A 27,556-nucleotide genomic window follows, 5' to 3' on the forward strand; every position below is an offset into this window, starting at 1 on the left:
GCTTGAACTTGTGCGCAACAGCTCTTCTCGTCTTTGTAGTGGTAGTTTGGCGAAAAAATGCCGTTCTCGCCGCGATGTTTTATTTACGAAAAATATATTTAGCTGTGATACACTTCGTGTAATTCGCGTTCATCTTCTGCTGAACGTTTTGTCGTCATCGAAACCATCGTCAACTGAAGAGCCAGCCATTCAGTCAGTGGTGCGGAAGGACTGAAGAAAATTGGCTCAGTTGGAGGTGATCTGAGAGGCTCATAAAATTCTAATGTGTGTCGTGCGCTTGAGCTGAACAATATTCTTTACGCTACGCAAGGATAGGATGAAAAAATTGCGCAACGCAATATTCGCTCGATCGATCATTTCACACGCCTATCTCGTCTGATTCTGCGAGTGAGTGAGTGGTTCGCGCAAAATGTGAATGAGGCATTCGCTTCACATCGGTCTTCCTTTTTCGGGGTGCTCGTCGTACATCGGTCTTCTATGACGCAGTGATGGATTGGAAACTGATGATAATCCTTCGACCGTGTTGCAATGAAGTTCTTTTGGTGTTTTCAGATTAGTAGGAAAGAAAACTTGTTTTGAATGGAAGTTGTGAAGAATCAATTGTTTACGTACAGCAGTGAAGCACGTTATCAGGTTGAAAATCAGTGAACGGTGGAAAAGTAAACAAAAGCAAAAAGTCCCTCGTACGTCAAGGCAGAAGTATAAAAATCATTGAAGAAATTATAACAAGTGTGTTTTTGCCCTCCTGGGGTTGCGCCGGCGAGTTTGTGGCAAGGAAGTGTGCGTATTTGCTGAAGAGACAACGTGAAGGTAGCATACCAAAATATTTTGCGACTAGAATATTAGCACAAGTGGATTGTGAGTAAACATATAAGTGGACGATACACGTTCCAACCGTTCTACGTGAGAGAATACACACATCTGATAGCAAGAAGAACACCGTCAACCAGATCGTGCAAAAGATCGTAAACAAAGCCAGTCTCTGGTACCCTGGTACGGTAGATCAGGCTCATCGTACGGAGATGGATTCGTTCGGATCGCCCTGGCCGGCTTCGCCACGAGGTGGCCTTGAAGGTCTGTCTAACGATGGCGTTCCAATGGATGCCCTCGCCGAGCTACAAGACGGTGCGTTCGAGCCGCAGACACGTGCCCGTTCCAATACCTGGCCCCTGCCACGACCGGAGAACTTTGTCGAACCGGAAGCAGAATCCGAAAGCAATAAGTGTAGTAATCAGCAGTTGGCAAGTGCAGGCAAGTGGTTTTTCAGCGTATTTTTTTTTTTTCATTTTTCATTCTCCCCTAGCTATTATGATTCGCCTTTGGTAACCCTTTCATTTTCATACGCTCATACCTCTTCCCCAATTTTATGTTTGCGATAGTGTTGAACTAGCGAAAATCTGGATGAAGTGAACACACCACAAAAAGCTGTTCACGAATAAATGAGGATTTATTTATACGATAGGATGCTTTTGCGATATTTTTTTTTTCTTTATTTTGTCTATTTATTTACCATCCAATTTTATTTCGTTATCTACTTACTTTTATGAAAATTATGCTTTTTATTGTTTTTATTTCCTATGCTATTCAGTTTTATCGTTGGCAATGTATCGTTTTCATTTTTATGCATAACATTCTCCCCACACGGTAAAAATTCTGCACGCTCGATGTAAGGGAAAAATCCCTTAACTATTCAACATCCCAATCAACATGATCAGAAATATATTTCCTTTGAAATCGCAATGCTGTCAGTGTTGATTTCAGAACCAACTCACCGGAGAAATCAACTGAAAATCACTTCGATTTGCACTACTGTATAAAGCAGTACGATCCAAAGTGAAAAGCTATTGGTTTGGTAATGACTGTTTTGGGCACGAAAGTAAATATAGATGACAGGTGGTAGAAAGTGTTTCGCTTCGATACGCACCTCTCTAACAGCTGTGAAGTAGTGTAGTGGGAAAACAGAAGATCGTGAATCTGAAGGTTCTGGTATCGAATCTTAGTGGGATGAACGCTTTTCTATTCAATTCTAGCTTTGAAATCAAAACATTGTCAACAACGAATTGAAGTGAAGTTCCATTAAAATTGAAGAGGCATTTAATGTTCTTTTTCGAATGATAACAAACTGATTGGATAGTAGTGCGAATTCAAGTGCCAATCAGTTCATATCAGAGTGCAGATTTTTCACCGTGCATCGTTTTGTCTTCAGGGGCCGTTCATAAACCACGTAGACTTTTTGGAGGAAGGGGGTCTGGCCAAAGTCTACGCTCCATACAAATTTTCAAATTTTTGTATGGATAAATGTCTACGAGGGGGGGGGGGGGGGTTTGAGATTGCCACATTCTGGTCTACGTGGTTTATGGACAGCCCCTCATTTGACTGAATCAAATTTATGTCATGTATTGTGGGAAACAATGTGCTTCGTGTATGATTGACAACAATACACATTTGCCATAGATTACCGAATTCTATGCAAAAGAACAATGAAAAAGATCTACAAACCAAAATTTTTGAAATCCTACCTGCACAAAAAATAGCAACAGAAATGGCTGAGTTTCAGCAACATTTTTGCTGAATTTTAGCACAAAGTTGCCGATCAACTGTTAAAATTGCTGGTAAACCATCCGTGTTGAAAAATAATTGATGATAATAATAATGTAAAGGCCAAACCTGTCTAAAGGTCCTATCTGCAGAGGAAAGGCTCTCTTTGGTTTCCTTCTCTTTCGTTAATATCTCAGCTGTTTATTTGTATCATGATTGTCTTCTTGCATTGAACGATGGTCATAACCAGTGATTCAAAATTCAACCATCGCGCAACAATAACGACAATGTCGCAACCTGAATTTGTTGCGACATTCTGGCTAATGCGACATAGGCTTGTCCCAACTTGAACAGAATGGGACAAAGATCGTGCACCACGAGTTTAGAGATTTTTAAGGCTTGCATTGTGATTTTCGAGCGGCAACTTCGAGTCAGTAAACACTGCAACGCTGCTGAAGATGTATCATCAAAAAGATTCAATGTTGGGTTGGTAAATGTTGATTATTCACGAGTTGAAAAGTACGCAACAAATTCAGCTTCCGTTTTGTCTGCAACAAAAATTTTCGAGATCATGTCATTATCTGTTACCAGTTGGGATAAAGAGTAATCGCCGCGTCTTCTTTGTTGCTTGTTTTGTGCCTCTTTTGTCTGACAATTCTCTTCACTGGTCATAACAATCGTCTTTTGATTTGTACTGCAAAAGTAGTTGAAAGTGTACCATCACATTGCAATAATTGAAAGAGAAAGTGAACAAAGAGAGCCTCACAAATGCAGATAGGACCTATTGAAATGTTTGGCCTGAATTGCTAAATGTAACCAGCAAAAAAAATCAGTAAAGTTTTATGAATACCAGCAAAAAATGCAGTGTTTAGTACGTGAAGGCTAAGATTTTTTATTAAATCAATGGAGGTAATGAACACATTGTACACAATTGCAAACTAATCGATTAGTTTCACAATAAATCTTTGGAATAGTTGGAAAGAGACTTTCGAATCAAACGTTGTAATTTCCACTTGGTTTTGTTAAGCAAAATCGAGAAATTGGCATTCATATTGTACTTGAACAAGTTATATGGTACATGTATATGTACCTCGATTTAGTGGACATTTAATTTTTCGAAACGTCTATAAAATCGCATTTACCATAAAATCGAAGCAAAACTTCTTAATTTATTTTTTTAAATTGCTTACCAAAATGTTGTGTGTCATCCGAACAATCTTTCTAAACTAGCAGTGCAGGTTTGTACCGTTATCTGCTCGGTCGCTTTTTCCTTCATTAAAACTTTTAACGATGCCTTCAAAAGCTATTCCAGATTTTTTCAGAAAATGTTTCAAAAGTTCCTTCAAAAATTTGTGCTGGGGTTACTTTGGAAAATCTCTCATGGATTTCACAAAGTTGCATATGGGTTTCTGTGGAAATCCCTCCAGGACATCTTTTTTTTTAGAAAATCCTAGATTTTTTTCCAAAAAATCCTATTGAAATTTCTTCAACCATTTTCTCAAACGATCTTCCAAGGATTTATTTCAAAACACTCTCTGGGATTTGCTTTAAAAACTGCTCCAGGGATTTTGTTTTGAAAATCTGAATTTCTGTTAAATCTTCCAGAGATTTTTTAGAAATTTTGCCTAGGACGGATTCTACCATGGCTTTTGTTATAAATTCGACTAATAAATTCTTCAGAAATACAATCAAATTTTCCTCCTTGCTGAAATCCATCATAGAATTAATTTATAAAACTTTTCACGAGTTCCTGAAAAAATCCCAGGAATTGTTGAAGAAATTCTTTCAGGGACTCTTCGTCGATTTACTTTAAAAAATCAACCAGGAAATCCTAAACAAATGTCTAGAATGCTTTTACAAAATCTTCTAGGGATTTCTTTAGACTTCTGAATGATCTCCAGAGATTTCTCTAAGAACTCCTTAAGGAAGTCTTGCTCGGATGGCTTCCAAAAATGTTAGTATTCTCTAGAAAATGTTTCAAGATTTCTTCAAAAAATTTTGTCTAGATTGTTTCAAAAATTCATCTACGAATTCCTTAAGAAGCAATTTTCAATGCATTCATCTAGCAAACCTTCCATTAGTTTTCTGAAAAATACTCCATGGATTTCTTTTTAGAAAATGATTCATGGATGCATTAAGAATCAGCAATTCAGAATTCCTTCAAAATTTTATCAGAATCCTTTAAAAAATTACAAATTACAAATTCTACAAGAGATTACACAGCGTAAGAAAAATTAACTTTTGGTCTATTGCAAAAGCAAACTTATGTGTCTTTGTTAGATTTTGGGCCGCTGAATCCAAGTCGGGGCTCAGATTTGCTCCAGCACGTCAGAATTTTGAGCTATACCTCAATTTATAGGGCAAAATATGCGATTTTGGGCGTTTTTGACTGCCAGCTGTTAAGCATGGAAATATTTTTTTAAGCAATCAAAAGGGTAAATTGGCCAATTAACATCACATCTAAATTAACGACTCATGCAAAATATTTCGTTTCACTAAATCAAATTTGATAGATTTAAGCATTTTATGTTAGGAAGTAAACTTGCATGCAACTTTTGGTGGGTGACTTGTATGGGAAATATCGTACCTAATATGAATTGCGTAAAACTATCAAATTCAATGTGGTAAACCGAAAAATTTTGCATGAGTCGTTAATTTAGATGTTGATTGACCAATTTACCCTTTGATTGCTTAAAAAAAATATTTCCATGCTTTATAGCTGGCAATCAAAAAAGCCCAAAATCGCATATTTTGCCTTATAAATTGAGGTATACCTCAAAATTCTGACGTGCTGGATCAAATCTGAGCCCGGATTCGGATTCAGCGGCTCAAAATCTACCAGAGACACATAAGTTTGCTTTTTTTTTAATTTTCAATTTTTTTTTTATTTTTTTTTTCAGGTTTTTCAGGAATTTATTTAGATTATTTTTCACATTTTTTTAATTCCATCTGAAATTTTTTCAGTGATACTTTAGGAAAAATCTTTAGACCTTTTTCAATATTTCTAGAATTACTTCAGAAATTTCAACAGGGATTTCTTCAAAATTTGTTGCATGGATTTTTTCATGAGTTATTCCAGCAGATCCTTCAGGAATCGCTCAAGCGGTTCCTTCAGAGATTTCTTCAGAAATTCATCCATGGAAATCCAGTGGTAGGGCGCTGAAATCGGGGCACCTTGACCAACTAGCTCTGATTTTACCATGACAGCACTGGACATAATTTATCGCACAAATTGTCAGTAATCTGCCGAAGCATTTCAATGACCTTTTTATGGATTTTGCTACTAATTTCCATCTACCGCAAATATCAGCAATATATTTCAATTCTCGGTGACGAATTGAAAGAAGTTTGGATCGGGTAACTTAACATTTGACTAACTAAAAACGTAAGACATCCTGAATGCATCTCTCCATTTGGCAACTAAACTATTTGAAAACTAAACATCTCAATAAACTTTGGAAAACTACAAACTTACAGTCGGCTGCATTATAAAATTTTGTAGATGAAAATTATTATCTATTTTATTCTGTTGAAGAAGTTGTAGTTTTCTTACATTTTATTTTATAGTTATCTTTATACCAGTATTTTGTAAGTTCAATAAATTTTTCACGTGCTTACTATAGTTTATCGTTAAGGGACTGCAGACGAGAGAGCGAAAAAGTGGATCATCCTTATTGTTTTTCTTCAAATGATTAATTGATTCTATTGACAGGAAGTATTGACACAATTGTAAAATACCTCTAAAAACCGCGTCCACAAGTTCAGTTTTATCATAATAATTATGGAAAATATCAACAACCTTCAACTATTGTCTCAGTTTTGTCGTTCACATCCAAATACTTCAAACTATCAGCCGAGCGCCGACTGTTGCTAGAGAGAGATTTGAGTGTATCAGCTATAAAACAAGCAGAAAAATACCGGTCCCACCAGTTTCGTTTTCGACCTTCACCATAGAATTTTTGCTCCGGTGGTAATTCATTAGAGCCACACGGTGGTATTTCATTTAGCACTCGGTGTGATCATCCACCACTACCGCAACCCGTCCGGTATTGATGAAGCTTACTGATTTCATCACCTGCTTAATGATACGAAGAGTATATAGGTAGAACAACTCAAAAACTGTTCCTAATATTTATCACGGAAAAGATTGCGATCAGGAACATAACAGGGTAGATTTAGAGAGGCTGATATTTCCTGGATTTTAACGCCTCTCTACTGTTCGTTTGTTTTCAATTTAGAATTTGAATTGCCAACGCTCAAAGAGTGCCTGTTGCCATACCAATCTCGCCAAATTATCTTTTTCTAGGATACATGCTACGGTGTTCAATATCATTTCAATTACTAGTGCAATGCTAATGATAAATGCTACATTGAACTCATAAAAGAAAAAAAAAAACTGCGATGTGCTGGGTGTATTTTACCAATTATTAGCATTACTTCATTGACGTCAATCAAAATAATGTGTATGTTAATTGTGGAATACGACAGTCCCTGCTACTGGAAGAAATTAACAGCACCGAAAACAAGCCTCCAAAACATGCTTGCGACATTATTTCGATGACAGATACCTATGCAAAACGTGCAAAAAGAAGCCTTGAAATTTCCATAGCAGACCATATGGGTTTCGAACGATAACAAAGTTTTTTTTTGTGCGATTTATGGCACAAACATTGATGAAGTCGCAGCTAGTGGTAGCGACCTGAAGCTCACAAAAATCAAACATCTGTCACATGAGGGGTTGAAACTCTTATTAGTTTACTTTTACTAGCTCCACGACATTATTTTTCTAGAATTTCCATCGATTTTGCCTTTTCATTCTCTCTATTGATTCGCGAGGTAATATTTATGTACAGTTTGTCTTATGGCATTGCAGGATCTATTTTTCAAGTGTACATTGTTGGGTATAACATCTGAATATGTTTTATCAATTGCTGCATGAAAAGTAAAAGTGTTCTAGAACAGCGAGGACTACAGTTATTCTGAAAACAAAAATTACCACTATTTATTTAAAAAAAAATCTTCGGCAGGATGATACAATGTGGTACCGTAATCCGGGGTAACATTGATCAGAATTTTCGATCTTTCTTGAATAATTCTCTTGTTAACACAAATGTTACATGTTTTATATTTTTAAAACAAGTTCTGGCCCTCTGATTATGTGTTAAGCTACTCGAAGAAGTATTGTAAAACTTTCAAACATGTTTAAATAGACTTTTTAAACTAATTTTTGATTTTGTTGATTTGGGGTAACATTGATCATGTCAGTGATCGATGTTCGTTTGTGTTGAAAATACCATTTCTTACTAAATTCTGGGTCGCTGATTTCGAATATGTTGATTAAATTCTTACAAGTTATGTACTTTTTGAGTTATTTTAAGAATAAAAATCTCTAAACCGCGAATAACGCCTAAATGTAGGCAATGGCATAAGGATTTGATAGGCTACTTTTAATAAAACGTATATTTCACTAAAAAAGAGCCTTTTCATAAAAGTTTCATTCATTAAATCCAACTCTAGGATGTCATATTGAAGTAATACAGTGATTTTGAACCTCATATTGTATCTACTATTCATGCCATGCATGAATGTTTGACCATGTATCTCATTGCGTTACGAAACAAAGTTACGGAAAAACCGAACTATTTCAATGTTTTTGAATTTGAATTTTCAAGAATTACATGTCATTTAATAGCTAAATAATATCAGATTGCGATATACCATTCGATAACAGAAACTGATTCAATGTAAAATGCTTGTTTGAACATTTCATCAGGTCGGTCAAACCGATCAATGTTACCCCGCTGATCAATGATACCCCGTTTTACGGTACTATTTTTCTCAATTTTTTTTTCTTTGCGGTGATTTTTGTATCAATAGGTTGTTTATGGTATCCAGTGAGCAACTATCTGGTGACAAAAAAGCACACTGTGGTAGATAGCTTATCTTTTCGGTGAATCTGGCTGATAAAAAAGTCGAAACTTTGTATATGTATAGGATTTGTGTGAGTATGTAAACAATCAGCAAATGAAGTGAATTTTGTTTGTTTGACAAAAAAAAAACATTTTTTCAACATCATACAATTTAGCACCTACACGTTAGTTTTGGTTAGCGTCACGGTTGTGATCAACAGCTGTTTTCAATATTGTTGTTGAGAAGAATTCCTTATGGAATATTTTGGGGTACATGTGTATTGGACTGGGTAAATATTGCCAAAGATTCATGAAAAAAATCTGGAAATAAAACAATCCTGGAAATGAACTTCTTCAGAGAGTATCCCCGGAAGTTCTTGTGAATGGATTCCTATCATATATTTTCGTGTTTTCTCAACCGAAAAAAAATCGAAATGTCCAACATTTTATTAAACTTCGGAGGAAATGTCAAAAGAAATTTCTGCAGCTCTGGCTGCAGAGAAACTGTTTTTCAGAGAGGTGGTTCACGTACAGTTTTACAAATTCGTTTAAATGCACAAACTTCTTATAAAATTATCTCTAAGTTGATGCATATTAAAACTTATGATAATAGTGCAGAGAGTATCAGTAATAATAGTATAGACAGAAATGCGTATTGATATTAATAATTGTACAATAATGTGCCAACGACAATTGCGGTGAAATAGAAAAAAATGCGTTTGAACAAATTTTCCTGCAATAATTCTCTGGAAATTTCTGCTAGGATTATTTTAAGAGTTCCTACAAGGGTTCCTCGAAAAATTTCTTCAAGCATTCTTCTAAGAATTTCTCCAAAAATTCTTTCAAACCTTTCTCCAGAAATGTTAGGCATAAATATATTTTTTTCTGAGAATACGTCAAAGGATTCCCCGATACATTCCTCTAAAACTTCCTACAGAAATGTCTGAATATGATCTTAGTAGGGTTCCTCCTTAAATTATTCTAGGAAATCTTCCCAAATTATTCTGGGAAATTCTTTAAAAGATAACACTTGAAAAACTTACAAGGTTATCTTTTAAAATTTCTGTGAGCATAGCATACATTTTTTGTCAGAATAACTTCAGAAATTTATAAAAAAAATCTTTCAAAATTTCTTCGAGGAAACTTTTATAAATACCCTCGAAAAGTTCTTCAGACATTTTTACGAGATATCCTTGAAAATTGTTTCTCCAGAAGTATATACGAAGATTCCTCAAATGACTCCTCTTAAGATACTCCCAAAACTGCAACGAATCCTACAAAATTTCCTTTTCTCCGGTCCCGGTTTTTTATGTATCCTCCAGAAGTTTCTCAGAGGATTTCTCCTGATATCCCGAAGAGCCCTTGGAGCCACTTGGAATTTGTGCTATGACTTTATTAGAAGTTCTTATGTCCCGAAGAAGGTCGATGACATTTACCTTCAATATTCAATATTCAATATCTATTTATAGAGCGGGGTTTACGTGACTTTCTTGTTCGACTGATCATGCCGCACAAGTTTGTCATACATCATATTTTCTGGTTCAGTTTCTGGAATGAATATAAGTGATTGGATCTGGATAAGTCAAAATGACTGATCAGCACTTCAAATCAATCAAAATATAGAGAGATGACGTTTTCAACAAAACCGTTCAAGTACATAAAAGACAATAATCAAAAATAATTAAGTTAAGTGCTACCACAGTAGATGCCACTGATGTTATTGAGGGGGTTAGAAGCAAAGGGATGTAAGCGACAAAACCCCACTTTCGAGTAAAAAAGGTTTCAAGTTTTTCACCAATTTCAAATTTTTCCCATACAAAATGTATGAAGCTTCAAAATCGACAAAATCTTTTATTTATTTATTTGTTTTATATAGATTTGCTTTTATATGCTCAGCTCAAAATTGTCACTTACACTTCTTTGCCCCTCAATTTACATCTAAGTATACAAAGTCTGTCGCTATTTTTACCGATGATTCTCCAAGAAGTTCTCCTTGGATTAGAACCAGGTTTCATCTTGTAATTCCTCTCTCATGTAGCGATTTGTCTCAGGATTTCTATTAAGATTCCTTCATTCATTTTTTTCATTTATTTAGTTAACATCAAATTCATGATAATACTGAATCAACAATTTGCCGCCATAATACTCGATTTGCAGCTGCAGCTCTCCAACGTCGCTCACGCCCAACACTCGCCAGATCACGCTCCACCTGGTCCGCCCATCGTGCTCTCTGCGCTCCACGCCTTCTTGTATCAACCGGATGGTTAGCAAACACCAACTTTGCAGGGTTGTTGTCCGGCATTCTTGCAACATGCCCTGCCCACCGTATCCTTCCGGTTTTGGCTACCTTCTGGATGCTGGGTTCGCCATAAAGTGCAGCGAGCTCGTGGTTCATCCTTCTCCGCCACACACCGTTCTCCTGCACGCCGCCGAAGATCGTCCTTAGCACCCGTCGCTCGAAAACTCCGAGTGCTTGCATGTCCTCCTCGAGCATCGTCCACGTCTCGTGCCCGTAGAGAACCACCGGTCTTATTAACGTCTTGTACATGGTACATTTGGTGCGGGGGTGAATCTTTTTTGACCGCAGTTTCTTCTGGAGCCCATAATAGGCACGACTTCCACTGATGATGCGCCTTCGTATTTCACGGCTCACGTTATTGTCAGCCGTTAGCAAGGAACCGAGGTAGACGAATTCTTCTACCACCTCGAAAGTATCCCCGTCTATCGTAACATTGCTGCCAAGGCTTGTCCTGTCTCGCTCAGTCCCACCTACCAGCATGTACTTTGTCTTAGCCGCATTCACCACCAGTCCGACCTTTGCTGCTTCACGTTTCAGGCGGGTGTACTGTCCTGCCACCGTTCCAAATGTCCTAGCAATAATTTCCATGTCATCCGCAAAACATACAAATTGGCTGGATTTCGTGAAGATCGTACCCCGGCTGTTGAGCCCGGCTCGTCGCATAACACCTTCCAGGGCGATGTTGAATAGTAGGCAGGAAAGTCCATCACCTTGTCGTAGTCCCCGTCGAGATTCAAATGAACTGGATAGTTCACCCGAAATCCTTACGCTGTTCTACACACCGTCCATCGTTGCTCTTATCAGTCTAGTCAGCTTCCCGGGAAAGCTGTTCTCGTCCATAATTTTCCATAGCTCTGTGCGGTCGATACTGTCGTATGCCGCTTTGAAGTCGATGAACAGGTGATGCGTTGGGACCTGGTATTCACGGCATTTCTGGAGGATTTGCCGTACGGTGAAGATCTGGTCCGTTGTCGACCGGCCGTCGATGAAACCGGCTTGATAACTTCCCACGAACTCATTTACTTTAGGTGAAAGACGACGGAAGATGATCTGGGATAGCACTTTGTAGGCGGCATTCAAAATGGTGATCGTTCGAAAGTTCTCACACATTAACTTGTCGCCTTTCTTGTGGATGGGACAGATTATCCCTTCCTTCCACTCCTCCGGTAGCTGTTCGGTTTCCCAGATCTTGACTACTAACTGGTGCAGGCAGGTGGCCAACTTTTCCGAGCCCATCTTGATGCGATACCGTCCTTACCAGCCGCTTTGTTGTTTTTGAGCTGGTGGATGGCATCCTTAACATCCCTCAGCGTGGGAGTTGGTTCGTTCCCGTCCTCTGCTGCACCAACATAGTCATTTCCTCCGCTGCCTTGGTCCTCCGTGCCTACATTCTCTTCGCCATTCAGGTGCTCGTCGAAGTGCTGCTTCCACCTTTCGATCACCTCACGTTTGTCCGTCAGGAGGCTCCCGTCCTTATCCCTGCAGATTTCGGCTTGCGGCACGTAGCCTTTGCGGGATGCGTTGAGCTTCTAGTAGAACTTGTGTGTTTCCTGTGAACGGCACAGCAGTTCCATTTCCTCGCACTCCGCTTCTTCCAGGCGGCGCTTTTTCTCCCGGAAGAGACGGGTCTGCTGCTTCCGCTTCTGTCTGTATCGCTCCACATTCTGTCGGGTTCCATGCTGCAGCATTACCGCCCGCGCTGCATCCTTCTCCTCCAGAACCGCTCTGCACTCCTCGTCGAACCAATCGTTTCGTCGACTCCGTTCTACGTACCCGATAGTGCTCTCAGCTGCGTTGTTGATGGCTGCTTTGATTGTACTCCAGCAGTCCTCTAGAGAGGCCACATCGAGCACACCCTCGTCCGGCAACGCTGCCTCGAGATTCTGCGCGTATGCGGTGGCGACATTCGGTTGCTTCAGTCGCTCTAGATCGTACCGGGGCGGCCGCCGGTAATGTACGTTGTTAATAACGGAGAGTTTTGGGCGCAGTTTAACCATCACCAGGTAGTGATCGGAGTCGATATTAGCGCCACGATAGGTCCTGACGTCGATAATGTCGGAGAAGTGCCGTCCATCAATCAGAACGTGGTCGATTTGCGATTCCGTTTGTTGTGGTGATCTCTAGGTGTAACGATACGGGAGGCTGTGCTGGAAGAAGGTGCTACGAATGGCCATGTTCTTGGAGGCGGCGAAATCGATGAGGCGTAGGCCATTTTCGTTCGTCAGCTGGTGGGCGCTGAACTTTCCAATCGTCGGTCTGAATTCCTCCTCCTGGCCTACCTGAGCGTTTAGATCCCCTATGATGATCTTGACGTCGTGGTTTGGGCAGCGGTCGTACTCGCGTTCGAGCTGCGCGTAAAATGCGTCTTTGTCATCATCAGTGCTTCCGGAGTGAGGGCTGTGCACGTTTATTATGCTAATGTTGAAGAATCGGCCCTTGATCCTCAAGCTGCACATTCTTTCGTCGATCGGCCACCAACCGATCACGCGCCTCTGCATGTCGCCCATCACTATAAAAGCTGTTCCCAGCTCACGTGTGTTGCCGCAACTCTGGTAGATGGTATGATTACCTCTAAACGTTCGCACCATAGATCCTGTCCAACACACCTCCTGCAGCGCTACGATTCCGAACCCGCGGTCCTTCAGTATATCGGCGAGTATGCGGGTGCTCCCGATGAAGTTGAGAGATCTGCAGTTCCACGTACCGAGCTTCCAATCGCAAGTCCCTTTTCGTCGCTGTGGTCGTCGCCATTGGTATCGGTTCGCATTCTTCTCTTGTTGATTTTCCGGTGCTAGTCTTTTTTACGGCTGGCTCGCAGGGCCTGACACCAACCCACTAACCCAGGGAGCTGGGCTTACCTTCCCGGAAGCTACGGGTTCTGCATTGGCATTTCCTCCAACTACAGTGCTAAATAGCTAGGCTCGAGCGCCAGTCTTCGCCGGGGGTGGTGTTTTTAATGGGCGCCCAGGAGATAATATTTTACCTGAGCTTCCACCCCCATTAAGATTCCTTCCAAAATTCCATTCTGAATTCTTCCAACGATCGCATCGTTTCAAATATTTTCCAAAGGATTTCTCCTGGTTTTCTTCCGTGATGCTTTCAGAAGTTAATCCCGGTATTCCAAAGGGAAATCCCCTCGAGATTTTTCAAAGATTTTTCATGAGATTACTTCCGGGATTTGCCACGAATTTCTTAATTTGTTTATTAATCCCCTACCTCCCACGACTTTTCTCAAAGCTTTGAATACTACTAAACGCTATGAATAAAAAGTGCTTGAACAAAATTTGTTAGAACTCGCTTTAATTTATCAAAATCGGTAAAAAAGCGTTTGATTGTAAATTAATAGGTATTGACCGTTTATCAATAGTTTCACTTTTGAAACAATAAGTCGATAATGTACTCTAATAAGCTTGTCACCTCTTTCCAATAACTCTTTCACAATATTAAAGTAAACTGGTTTAGATCAGATTCGCCAAAAAGTTATGGTGCTTTACTGATACCATGAGCGTTGAAGGGTTCACAGAATTTCTTGAAAAATACATTCTTTGTTTCCGTCAAGCATTTTTTCAGAGTTCTTACATGGATTTGTGCATTGATTGCCCGCGGGGTTTTTGCAAGAATTTCTTCCAGCATTTTCTTAGTATTCTTTCAGCATGTCCCCTGTTTCTTCCGGGAATCCTTCATTGCTCTTTCCCGGCATTTTCTACATGATTTTCTTTGTGAAATTCCGTTAGAAATTCATCCAGGGATTCTTTCATTGATTCTTCCAGGGATTTCTTTAAAGATTTTTCGGGGATTCTCTCAGAAATACTTTCTGACATTCTCCCGGGATTCCTGTATGGTTCTATCGCCGATTGTCCCGAGTTTCCATCAGGATTCTTCAAGGGTTTTCTTCCGGGATTTTTTCAGAATTTTTTTCGGGCTTCATGCAAGAATATTTTTTCAGAAATATTTCCCAGGATCCTTTCATTGTTTTTTTTACAGTTTTTCTTTAGGGTTTTCTCCCAAAATTGTAAAAAAAATCCTTTGATTTTTTCGTTAATTTTCCAGGGATTCCAGGGCAGGGGTTTTCAGATCGTTTACCTTGCGGTGCACTTTTTGGTAATAAATTGCTGCGTGGTGCACTACTTCAATATTATTATTATCATTATTAATACTTCATCATATAGATATGCAGCCTTCAGCGATTATACATCGCTTGCACGAACTCAGACATACCAAAAGATTCAACTTATTAGTCAACATTTTTTCAGATTCATTTACTCATTACTTTTATCTTTTCCGCCCCGATTTAATTTTTTTTTTATTATATTATTACTGCATGTCAATCTGCAAAACTCGTATGTTGGTGTCATTCTTCGGAATTTCAAAGAAGATTTGCAAACTAATTTGAGAATTCTGGGCAAATTTATGGTAAGTTCCTGTTTTGGCATCCTTTTGGAAACTTATTGACGTATTGATCTTTACATGGCTCATAGATGTTGCCAGTACATCATATCATGTTCGTGTCTGCTATTATAAATGCGGAAATTGACTCAGGAAATAACCGCGCAGAAGATATCGAAATTATTAGGAGCAACCACTCATATCAATAACCGTTTGCGCATTACTTTACGCGATAATTTTCCTTGCAACACATAGTAACATGTGCTCCATATTTCCTCAAGTTGATTACTGAATTTATAATTATATTTTTGAAAAGCTCCAAACAAACTCCTTAGTGCATTGTTTATAGAGCTCTGTGCAGAGAAGATTAGTGATGAATTCCTCTTAGGGTTCCTAGAATGATTTCTAACTAAAACATGTACAAATATATTTTAAAAACTTTGGTGAATTCATTGGAAAACCATAGAAAATATTTTTTTAGATCGTTGAATATACTAAAACATTCTTTTTAGCAGTTTTTCAGAAAATTTCCTGACGTTGCATTTTAAATTCCTTGTAAGCGCTTTGATGAGAAATCGAATAAATCCTTTGAATATTGTTCTACTTTTATAGTCAAATCCTTAATGGAATCATTCCTCAGCGTTCGCTAATTTACTGCAGGTGAGGTCTATTTCAGATTTTCCTTTTGATTCCTTTTGATAGAGCAAAGATTGTTCCACTGTAAATTAGTAGCCAGAAGTATTCCACGAGTATATTCTTGGGGCTGTTCATAAACCACGTAGACCAAAATTTGCCCATCTCAGACCACCCCCCCCCCTCGTAGACTTTTGTCCATACAAAAATTTCAAAATTTGTATGAAGCGTAGACTTTGGTCAGACCCCCCCCCCCTCCTCCCTAAAAGTCTATGCGGTTTATGAACGGCCCCTTAGATATGCTTTGTGTTTAAAAAAAAACTTGTTTCTGTATTCGATTGTTTAGAAACAATAATATTCGTTTAAGTTACGTTGTATTCAATTTATGTGTTTAAGTATGTTTCATATAAAAAATTCTGTTGGTTGAAAGCTAAACAAGTTAAAAAAAATTAAAGGCAAAGTAATCTAATGTTTTACGGTGCACTTGGCAGGGCTTCGAGATGCACGATCTGAAAATCCTTATTTTAGGGATTTCTCCAGGGACTCTCTCCTGCATTCTTTCCGGTACTCCCCATTTACTTTCCTTTGTGGATTCCTTCTGGATTTTTTGGAGTGATTCCATCAGAGATTGCTTCCGCGATTCATTTCATAATCTCACTCGGGATTCTTTAAGGATTCTTCACGTGATTTTTTTGGTATATTCTTGTGGGTTTTCGTAAAGGATTCAATCAGGGATTTCTGCCTTGATTTATTCCGAGATTTCTCCGGGATTTATTCATAGATTTCCTTCCTAACATCGGTTTTTTTTTACGGATTACTCCTAAGATTATATCAAGGATTCTTTTACTTAGGATGTAACCACAAATCACTTATAACTAACCCAGGATCTTCATTCAATCCTGAATGGAAGGATTTCTTGATTGATTTTTCCAGGTTTCTTTTAGAAATTCCTCTCGATATTAGTTTTTCCCAGTATGTCTTTAAGGATTTCTGCTTCTGATTTCAACGTTACGTAATTAGTGTGCCATGTCATATGTACGAAGAGTAAGCGCGATTTGCTTATTGTTGAAACTGTATGAATATTGTACAGGTTTCGTTTCCCAAACGACTGTGTTGAGCGCCTTATAGCAACTGAAATGGCTCGGTAGCTTAAATGGGAAAGCATTTGTCTAGCGTATAAAGATCGTAAGTTTAAATTTCACCTGAGCAGTGGATTTCTTCCTAATTTGTGTACATACTACATAGTTATTTTAATTGAAAATCGCATTTACCTGGTAATTGAACGACTGTAGGGTTAATTTAGAATTTTTCCGGCTATGCCGTCTTTAATAAGCTAACGACGTTTGTTGTTATCCCATCGTTTCGGCGCCCTGAGGAAGACGCCCACCAAGCGTCGAATCGTTGGGATAACAACAAACGTCGTTAGCTTATTAAAGACTGCGTAGCCGGAAAAATTCTAAAAAAATCGCATTTACCTGTTATTACAATTTGTAGTCGAAATACTCGTTTCTGCCAAAGGATAAGCATAACAGGGTGGAATTAAAAGGTACAAAACTAATTACACTAATTCGAAGAGGGTTCGAAAAGTCGGAACAAAGTTTATTTTTATAGTTTATCCGATATTCAATCAATTGTACAATCAGAGCGAAAGATTATTGGGATTCTGGTGATTGAGAAGAACTTCCCAAGTGACAATTTTGATTTTATCAAAGTTTTTTTTAGCGATTCAAAAACCCTAACCATAAAACCATTGATGGCGACTTGAAAGTTCTCTCGAGTTCTTATATGCCTCCTATGGTTCACGTTCTGGCCAATTCGCCCAGTCTTATTATGATCTACAAGACTTAGTATACAAACCGGCTTAGGATTTCGGGTTGTATCATAGTTTTATCGTATCCCCGTAAAACCATCTTCTGACTTGTCAAATATTTGTTTTGCTTTTTTTTTCACTATCAATGTTCGATCGTCAGGTTGTTAATCCAGCCATCAATTGGAAAGATGCCGATCTGGAATTCAGATTTGTTTTCCTATTTAATACGAGTTAGGAGACATGCACCGGGAAATTTGTGGTGAATGTGACTGTGATAATGACAAAAAATAAGTGCGTCACACAAACTGTGCATTATGGGATGTTAAATGTATTTAATTAACTCGGTGGAATTTGGTGCAAAAATGTTTTTTAAACATAGCGGAGTTTCGAAGACATAATGTGATTTTTCTGAAAATAAAACGACGGAAACGTGTTGAATCGTTAAGTTTGATCATAAGCTGTACGTGAAATCATAAAATTAAGTAAATTCTGTATTTTACATAAATTATCCCGGCTAGGCGACATATTTTTCTGATAAAACTCGGTTTTCCTGATGATTTCTCCAATAGGGCTTAGCCTCCTGAGGTGGTCATAGCTGAGCTCATGATAGAACTAACGGTTTTATCACAACATTTCATGGTCTATGTTACGACCACGATTTTTTTTTTGTTTTTAAGCATTGCCTCACTGTCTTGTATATTTGTATACAAAAAAATCTCTTCGCAAGTGCAAATCCAAGTTTCTTTTAAAAATGGTATGTTATAATATGTGATAAAACTAATTCATGACTACTTGCATGTCTTTAATTGAAGATGTTTATAGCAGAAGTTATATGATAGTTTTATGGAATGCCAAAGGTGCAAACTGCAAAATTGCCACATCAAACTAATAGCTTTTTCACATACTCGTATAAAACCAAGATAAAACATGAATAAACCTTCAAGGCATATTGATTGTTACTTGGGTTATCTCTGTTTTTTACGTACTAATATAAGTCACATAAGCTTGGCACACACGGACCAAAGGAAAAACAAAGGATTGAAGCGCTGTTTATTTATGATTTTTTTGTTAGAAGTGAGCACCCATGAAAACAGAAATAATGGAATCAATTGGTGCCGTAATCGCTTGTTTTCGAATAGGATGAATATGGGAGCGTGAGATTACTGATGGTACACATACCCTAACTGACGAAATTGACATAGGAGAACTTACCTATTGTCAACGGTTTTGTTCTCTTCGCAATTGATTTTTGGAACCTGTTGCATTCAAAGTTGACCACAGTAGTTACGGGATTTTGGGCCACTAGAAATGAACGTAACTTGCCCGGAGAGTATTGATGAAACTCTCAAATCGTTCAGCACAACACCGATCAGAAGATCACCGCGCAATATTGAAATTAGGGCGGGTTGCATTATATTGTGCAAATTTTTACACTTTCCTGATTTATTTTTCTGGGTAACCTTTCCACTGTTGGCCAGTATATTTATGAGTTGTTTATAGCAGCCCTGCCCCAAGACAAACATATGATATACAGACTTCTGCAGAGGAGTAACACAATCCGGTTCTTAATTATACACCCTGCAAAATTTTGTGCGCTCCGGCTGGCTATTACTTGAAGGGATTATAAAAATTGACACAGTTTTACAATCAGATTAACTCACTTCACTACCGGTTCCCGCCCATTGCTATGGCAGGTACCTGCATATTTATTAGCCGGTTGCCAATCAGGCAGCAGCAGCAGCAGGGTTCGTCCGTCGCATTTTTTTGCCACTTCTCGGCACGTTCGCCTTCGCTTCGTCCATTCTTCACCGTTCCTGAACCACCTGAAAAAAAAAAAAAAAGATTGGCCGTCTCCTGCCTGGTCCGTCGCACACTCACTTATTTAGTCAGAAATTGGATTGGAGCGGTTCGATTATACACACCGTGTGGATACTGTGTGGCATATAAATATAAATGACATTACCCTCGCTCAAATTTAATAAAGTCTCCTCGTCAGGCGGCATATGGTTCAGTAAATTTTTGCACCACTCAGCTCACATCATATTTTTTGAAGGTTTTCGTTCACAGTGGCCGTGCTTCTACGGGCAAGGCCACGTTCGACCCGTAGAAATAGCTTAAAATAAAGAACAAAAACCATCCGCTGGGGCATACGCCAAATGACGACAAATATTGGTTCTTTGTACATCATTTTTTCATGCGAAACTAGTATCGATAACCTATGTATTAAAGTTGACGCACTTTTATCAACCGTGAATTGCTACACACTCAGGTTTACATAATTCACTGATCAAATTACAAATTGCAAATTGTTTTGGTGAAAACATCATTTTTTTACGAATGCAATAAAAGTACCATCAGTAATCTCACACTCTCATATTCAACCTATTAGATAACAAGCGCTTACGGCACCGATTGATTCCGTTCTTTTTGTTTTCATGCGTGCTCACTTCAAACAAAAAAAAAATAAAAATAAGCAACAAAACAAACCACGCTTTAAATTCTATGTTTTTCGTAGGATGAAAATGGGAGCCACATGCTTAATAAGGGTACTATTACCCTATAGCAGTGATCTTCAGGCCTATTTTTTCAACTGCTGGCAATGCACCTCCTGGATCCTTTTGTGAAACGATGAGCACGTTATTCTAGATTATTTTGGGAGTAGAGCAACTTCCTTAAGAAACATTGCACGAAATTCTACGGCAACATAGAGAACTCGTCATCACGTGCGGCCCGCGGGCCGCACTTTGATGACCACTGCCCTATAGCATATAGCTTGTAAGTCTTGGACGGGATTGGACGTCTTATGGCTACCGCTGATAATTCATAAACTGACGTTCCTGGGTTCCTATCTCGTCTTTTTGTACGCACCATGTAGTATACAGCGAAACGCGTAATATCTTTCTGTCTACTTTCTCCATAACCAGAATTAGAACCATGCTGAAACAATTGTTTCCATTATTTCCACCTTAACCCTCTAATACATACATTTTAGATTTTGATCTAATTATCATATTTTGTTCGGTTGAATGAAACATGTTTTTGGAAGGTGATTCTTTTTAATTCGCGATTTTATAAATTTCGGTTTTTGATATTCCTAATTTTTATTTTTGAACATCCTTACGCTATTATATTTTTACTGTGAGACTATTTGGGTTACCAAATTTTCAAATCAGAAACATTTTGAGATTTTCTGATTATTGTTAAAATATTTTTGTTTTATTATTTTTTTTTCATAGAAAATTTTATTTTCTTCTCTTTAAGGGAAATAATTGAAGGGTTTCTTCTACCCTAAATTCTTTTACTATAACAGAATGAATGAAGTAAAATTTAAAATATGCTAGTTGTTGTGATTTTAAACTAGAGAAACAATGACATCTGGAAGATGACCAAAACATCAATTTTTCAATGTTTTTTTTTTAATGTAAATATGCTTTCACAGACACAAAAAAAAACATTCTCATATATAAAGAATAGTCCCAAATATTAGCCAAAAATAGAACAGTTTTGATCTACTTCGAGATTTGAAATACGAACAAAACAAAATTTTCAAATCGGTCAACCATAGTTTTAAGATATCGTGATCACCATAACGGCACTTTTTAAAAACATCATTTCGAGATAACAGCGTTCAAAATTTCGCCTTATCCCTAAGGAGGGGAGGAGCGCGCTACAATTGCCTTGGTTATTTTGGGTCTAGTACTCCCATCTTTATGGAATTTTGAATGTATTTTGTTTAGCTAGTATACTTCTAGATTATGCAATGAAAACCGTTCGTTTTTTTTTATCCCCGTAAGATATGAAGCCCCTAAAATGGCTTCAGTATTAACATCTTCAATATTAGAGGGATTCACCTAACAGCGTAAACTGATTAAACTGATTAAACGCCGCCATCACCAAGGCAATCTTTGGTTAAATCATTCGCAAAATCATTAAAAATTTCAAATAAGCAGAAAATCATGGCTAACGCAGCAATTAAATCTGTTTAGTGAGTACCCCTATTATTCTTCTGCACCCTATAATATGATTATTAAAGATGTGAAAACCATAGAATTAGATACAAAAAATGCAAAAAAAATCCCTTAAAAATTAGCTTCCATTAGTCTATTTTGACAAGGGTGCTTCTAATTTGGCCACTCCCATACGAAATACACGTGATTGGCCTTTTGAGTATTTTTACTCAAGAAACAGAACTAGCTGAATAAGAGTTTCTTAAGCTAAAGTTTTCTTAAGAGTGCATAGTGGTACCGTCATAGGCCAAAAATCGAAAAATTGATTTTTCAATTAATGAGTTTGTATAATTTTTACAAATCAATGATGTTCCAAAGAATGCAGAAAAGTCATTTTTAGATAAGTTTCTGTTGCATATTTTGCGTGAGTGAGTGGCGCGTGGGTACTGTCATGCAATTTGACATTCTCAAAATTTGTCCGAATATTACATTACTTCTGAGTTTTACACCGCGCTTTCGTATAACAAACCAAGTGGATTTTCAAATGGTTTTTAACGCAGAGAATCAGAATAGATGTTTATCTGTCAATTTCAAAGTACCAAGAAATGGAATTGGATGTTTTTGGACCAATGGGGATATGAGTAATAGCCACATAATTTTACCCATAGAATATATGCATAATAAAAATTCATGTAACATTTCAAACATGTTCTTAACCACTTTTAATCAATCATTAGCTATCAAATGATCAGATTTGTGTAGTAGAATCAATCTGCGAAGGTTGCAGCTGTAAATATCTGCATACACGTTTGCAGGATGTATTGGAAGTTACCCGTTATTTTCATAAAAATATGTATTATAATAACCACAAGATTATATATATGTACTAGTCATTCTGTAACTGAAATTCATACCAAAATTACTGAAAATTTTACAGGATATATTTCAATGTTTTTTACATAAATTGAGGGATATTTTGTTTGAAATCAAACTTTATAAATGCTTTTTTTTAATTATGAAAAAAAAATACAAATGTGGAGGTATGCCTTGAGGTATGAGTAATTGCTTAACATCCATTCTCATTTGACCTCGTCAAACTCTACCTTTGTGTTTGCCAAATTTGATAAGAAACTTTGCATTTACTGTTAACATTGACAAAATTTCCTCAAAATCCATCCAGTACCTAAAACTGTAGTGCAGGAAGAAGGAGCATATACGTTCTTTGAGTGATATTTACTGGACATAATTCTTCTTATTCCCTACCCAAATCTAAATATTTGATCAATTTATTTATTTTAAATCATACTATTCAAATTGATGTTTTTGATACTATTGCAGGCACTCTGTCGATTATACATATCGCAATGTGGTGGAGCGATATTTATATATATGCATTTCTTTTATTTCTATCTTTGATTAAAATTCCACGTGCTTTATTACTGGATAGCATTTCCAATGCAATTACTAGAAACAAAAGCGACTGGATATACTTTTTTTTTTAAACGCAGGCTCATGAATCGTATGACATGTAACTGTATAAAGCATTAAATTTAAGGTTTTGAAATTTCCATTTACGTACGTATTGTGAAATAATCCCGTATATTTATTTAAAATTTTGCAATTTAAGTAGTAATTGTTTCTGTAATTGCGCTATTGTTCTATTGTTTCAAAATTATTACTATTGGTTGTTTGATACTAATTCAATTTGTGATGATTTTTCTGCATAACAATGAAAACTACCTTATTTCTGTTTTATATATAATAGGGGTACTCACTAAACAAAATAAATTGCTGCGTAAGCCATGATTTTCTGCTTATTTGAAATGTTTCATGATTTTGCGAATGAAATAATCAAATATTGCCTTGGTGATCGCGACGTTTAATCAGTTAAATTAGTTTTCGTTGTTTAGTGAATCCCCCTAATGGGTTATTATAGCACAAATAAAACCTACTAATGTGGAGCGGACCTGGTCTGCCGTAATTCTGCAAAGTGACGTAAGCGCCATTCAAAATGTCGATATTTTTTGGTATATTATATATAATATCTGATGTAAAAATAACACTGTGGTATGCTTGCTGTATTAGAATGCAAGATCTAGTCGTAATCTATCATCTATGGAAAGAAACTTAGAGGATAAGCAAGAGATTTATGCATAATAACCAAAACCTGGTCCAAAACTAGCAATGTCGCTTGCGTCACTTTGCAGAATTACGGCAGTGGTGTGATGGTTAGAACACTTGACTATCACGCCGAGGACCTGGGATCGAATCCCACTCCCGACAAACTCGCAAAATGTGAGTTCTTCCTTCGGAAGGGAAGTAAACCGAGGGTCCCGAGATGAACTAGCCTATGGCTAGATAAAAAAAACCTACTAACTAAATCACAATAAGATACTAATACATATTGGTAATATTCACAAAAATCTGTTATGATACTGTCGTGTGGTACATGTTTAAGTTTGTTATACTTAGCAGAAACTAATATAATTCGACCCACTCTTCATAACTATTGGATTACTGATTTTTGTTCAAAATAAAGCTTTTTTAATTCATTATCATTGAAAAAAAAATGTCCAATGTTAATATTTTTCAAGTGGCGTTCATGAAAACGTACTGGAATATCCTTTTTTTAGTCATAACAAGCCATTTCTGGTTATTAAAAATGATTCTGACCTTCAAAAACCGAAGAAAATGATTTATGACCGCTTCCCTGAACAAATGGAACCACTGTGGCATCTTTACCTCAAGCACGTTGATACACTATGCCCAGGGAGTCGAGAAAATTTTCACGACTGGAACGGGCATCGAGCCCGTCGTCTCCGGATTACCGATCCATAGCCTTAACCACTAGGATAACTGAAAACTTCATTCGTTTATTAAGTCTAAATGTAAATATGTTAATAAATATTGAACGTTTGACGATGTGGAAGAAAATACTCATGACAGAGAATTGAACGACAAAGGAGAAAATTTCAGCCGACAATGAATTCAGCAAAACACGAATGAAAAGGAGAAAATGTCATTATTCACTTTGGGTCTTCGAATTTTTTACCCCCCGAATACTATAAACAATCGTCAACGTAATTTATCGCTGTTTTGGTCGAATCACTGCATCAAGTTTTTGTGCAATATTTATTTCGACAGTGATTTTTCATTTGTGCCTATCTGGCTAAAGACTGCGTTTTTTTTCGACACTCGTGATTGACAGCTTCGTAAAGTTTCCACATATCAGTTTGTCCCGAGCAGAGGGGAATATCAAATTAATAACTACGAAATCACAAAACCTGTTTTTATATCTTGTTTTGTTATTATTGAATTATCAAGGCATTACGTTTCCATAACATATTTTGTTGGACAATCTTATTTTGTTATGACCAAGCAATTGGTATGCAGCCCTTAAATAACATTTCAATATTACATTCTGTTGTGGAACAAGTTTGGTTATTATTGTATAATTGAGAGTGCACAAATACTTTATGGTATTGCTATCTAAACTAAAACAAATTTTGAAACAAAACCTACGTCATTCTACAACGTTATTTACAGCATTTGAGGGAAAGCAACTGCATATTCACTCATCAATTTGTCTTCCTCTTCCATTTATCATTACATCCAAACTGAGACAAAGTGCATACCCCATATCACTAACTAGTATTTCGTGGGAAAAAGTTTGCATAATGCACCAGAAAAACTGTTTAACGATTTTTTGAAAAGTGCGCAAAGTTAGGCCCTAGGTGCGCAAAGTATGGTACGCTTACGGTATCACATTTGATAAGAGGTGTGATATATTACGTGACATGGAGGTGCTGTAATGTGTACAGTCCCTGCTGGGCGGCGCGAGGTTTTGCTAAATTTCTGAAATTGACTGAGTTGTAGCTGAAAAGTACCCAAAATACCAGCCACTGCCCAAGTGGCGCAGTACCCTGCATACATCTAAACGAGAACATAGCAGAACATAGCAGAAGAAGAACGATGGTGTTTTGAAAAATCCTATCCCTATCACACAGGAGAAGATTTTAAAATGCCTCTATAAAATCTAAAACAAAATTTAATTAAAAACGGTTTCATGTACGGTGTAAGACTTTGGACGGACTACATATTCAACGTATAAATTTAAATTTTACATTTTTTTCTTGGTAAGGTACTTAATTTGTACCAATCACCAAATGGGTTTTTAAATTAAGAATAATATATTGATTTTTTTATTTTATTCGAAAGAGCACCTTTTTATAAGTCAGTATGATTTTTTTTCAGATTTTTAAAACTTTATTTTGATACCTAAATTCAATTACAAAAAGATTTTTTGAAATCACCTTTTGACAGCTGGGCAACTGCTTGACAGCTCCGCCCAGTACGAAATGCGACGAGGGGTGATTCGACAAATCGCTCCCATACAAACTTTAAATCGATTTTTAAATAGGTTCTCGGGTACCAAAGTTCATGAAAATTTGGATTTCGGCTCAGTTTGGCATGTAGATTGTGAATATGGAATTATCTCAACACCACTAAAGAAGCCAATTGCAGCTGGTTTATGGAAAATTCCACGTGTATGGCAATTCAGTAACAAATTTTGAAAACGACGTATAATCAATGCTACATTATTGATTATACGTCGTTTTCAAAATTTGTTACTGAATTCAGTTTTTTTCTTAACTCACGATGACCAGATCGGTTCAGTCGGATTTGTTTTTGATGGAAAAAATAAATCTGGATCAAATGAGATCAATATTGTCAAAATCGGAGAAAATTTATCGCAGATACATATAACCATTACATAGTTTACCTGCTTTATTTTATTGTCTGCTGTTTCATATTATGAAGTAAAAAATAAAGGCATTGCAATATCTAGAAATTTCATCGGACTCTTCCGTATTTTTTATTTTATTCATTGCTATAATTTGAGTTTTGGGTAAATATAGCATCATAGGTATTGATATGTTTATCTTTGTATTAATTTCCTTCTTTCAATATCCCAGTCCCGTTACGGTGCCAAATTCCTATCACTTTTCTACGATTCCCAATTCTTATAGGTTAAGTATAATTTTAGTTTCAAAAAGTGATACATCTGCAAATGAGTTTTTTTTTATCTCAAAATTGAGTAAACTTAGTTGAATTTATATGTCATTTTAACAGTACTGCTATTCTAACCTCTAATTATAACGTCAAAAAGTACCGAACAGACTATGTATTACGAAGTAATGAATGTTAGTGAGAGTGGAGATAGCAAATATGGTACCTACTAAATAATTCTAATCAATAAAAATGTCAACTATACAGACAATTCTGCTCAATTGGTGATTGCATTTGTCTATTATAACTTTTTCCTTTCGATCTATTATTATTCGATCATATATTGTTTGACATTATGTCATAAATATCTTTTTTCATTACTAAAAATAATCCTAAACAGAATAAAACTAAACAGCATCTGCAGAAGTAATCATATCGGCATATGATATAATTACCTTTTACCTTCGCTCACGTAGTATAATCGCCGTTCTCACAACGCGAACAAAACAAAAAATAAAATAAAAATCATCTCCGTCCGGAAAGAATCTTTGTCGCCGCCAAAATACACCCCATGACGAAGCTCAATCATAAATAGTCGACTACCTAGAACTTTTTCATCGTTCTCTTTAGGGGATTCTGGGGTAATACGCACCACTTAAGGAAGATGCGTCCAAATGCATATAAAAGGGCAATAATTTATTGGTTTAATGCATGCATTCATTGCATATACTTTCATTCTAAGAGAAACCAAACAAAATTTCAGCCTTAATTCAGTTCAGCTCTTGAAAATAACGTTTTTTGTAAAGACTAACATTACGGCTTCGTATGTTTATGCGGGGCAGTATGCACCCTTGCTCGGGGTAAAATGCACTACAACAATGGGGCAGGATGCACTCAAACAAAGGGGCAAGACGCACCACAACATTGAGGCAAGATGCACCGTCGAGTTTAGAAATCTTTTTACTTCTTAGACAAAATGCATGTTTTATAAGGTTTTAAGACAAACAATAGCTCAATTTTGTTT

General features: G+C 37.0%; 1 protein-coding gene and 1 long non-coding RNA gene across 7 annotated transcripts in view; one reads left to right on the forward strand and one right to left on the reverse strand.

Annotated features, from left to right (window-relative positions):
* LOC109419224 (forkhead box protein O) overlaps positions 1-27,556 on the forward strand; it is a 223,204-nt gene that overhangs the window by 15,643 nt on the left and 180,005 nt on the right. For all 6 annotated transcript variants that reach the window (XM_062846016.1, XM_062846017.1, XM_062846018.1 and 3 more), the window contains exon 2: positions 553-1,251. In XM_062846016.1, coding sequence (XP_062702000.1) covers positions 1,023-1,251 — 229 coding nt within the window. In that variant the 5' untranslated portion in view covers positions 553-1,022. The remainder of the gene's footprint in view (positions 1-552; positions 1,252-27,556) is intronic.
* Positions 13,559-26,108, reverse strand: LOC134285388 (uncharacterized). Its single transcript, XR_009996336.1, has 2 exons — positions 17,241-26,108; positions 13,559-17,036 (listed from the first exon to the last, which is right to left on the reverse strand). It is a non-coding gene; the product is annotated as an uncharacterized LOC134285388 (long non-coding RNA).

Source organism: Aedes albopictus, chromosome 1 (genome assembly GCF_035046485.1).
Source record: "Aedes albopictus strain Foshan chromosome 1, AalbF5, whole genome shotgun sequence".
In the NCBI taxonomy this organism is placed as follows: domain Eukaryota; kingdom Metazoa; phylum Arthropoda; class Insecta; order Diptera; family Culicidae; genus Aedes; species Aedes albopictus.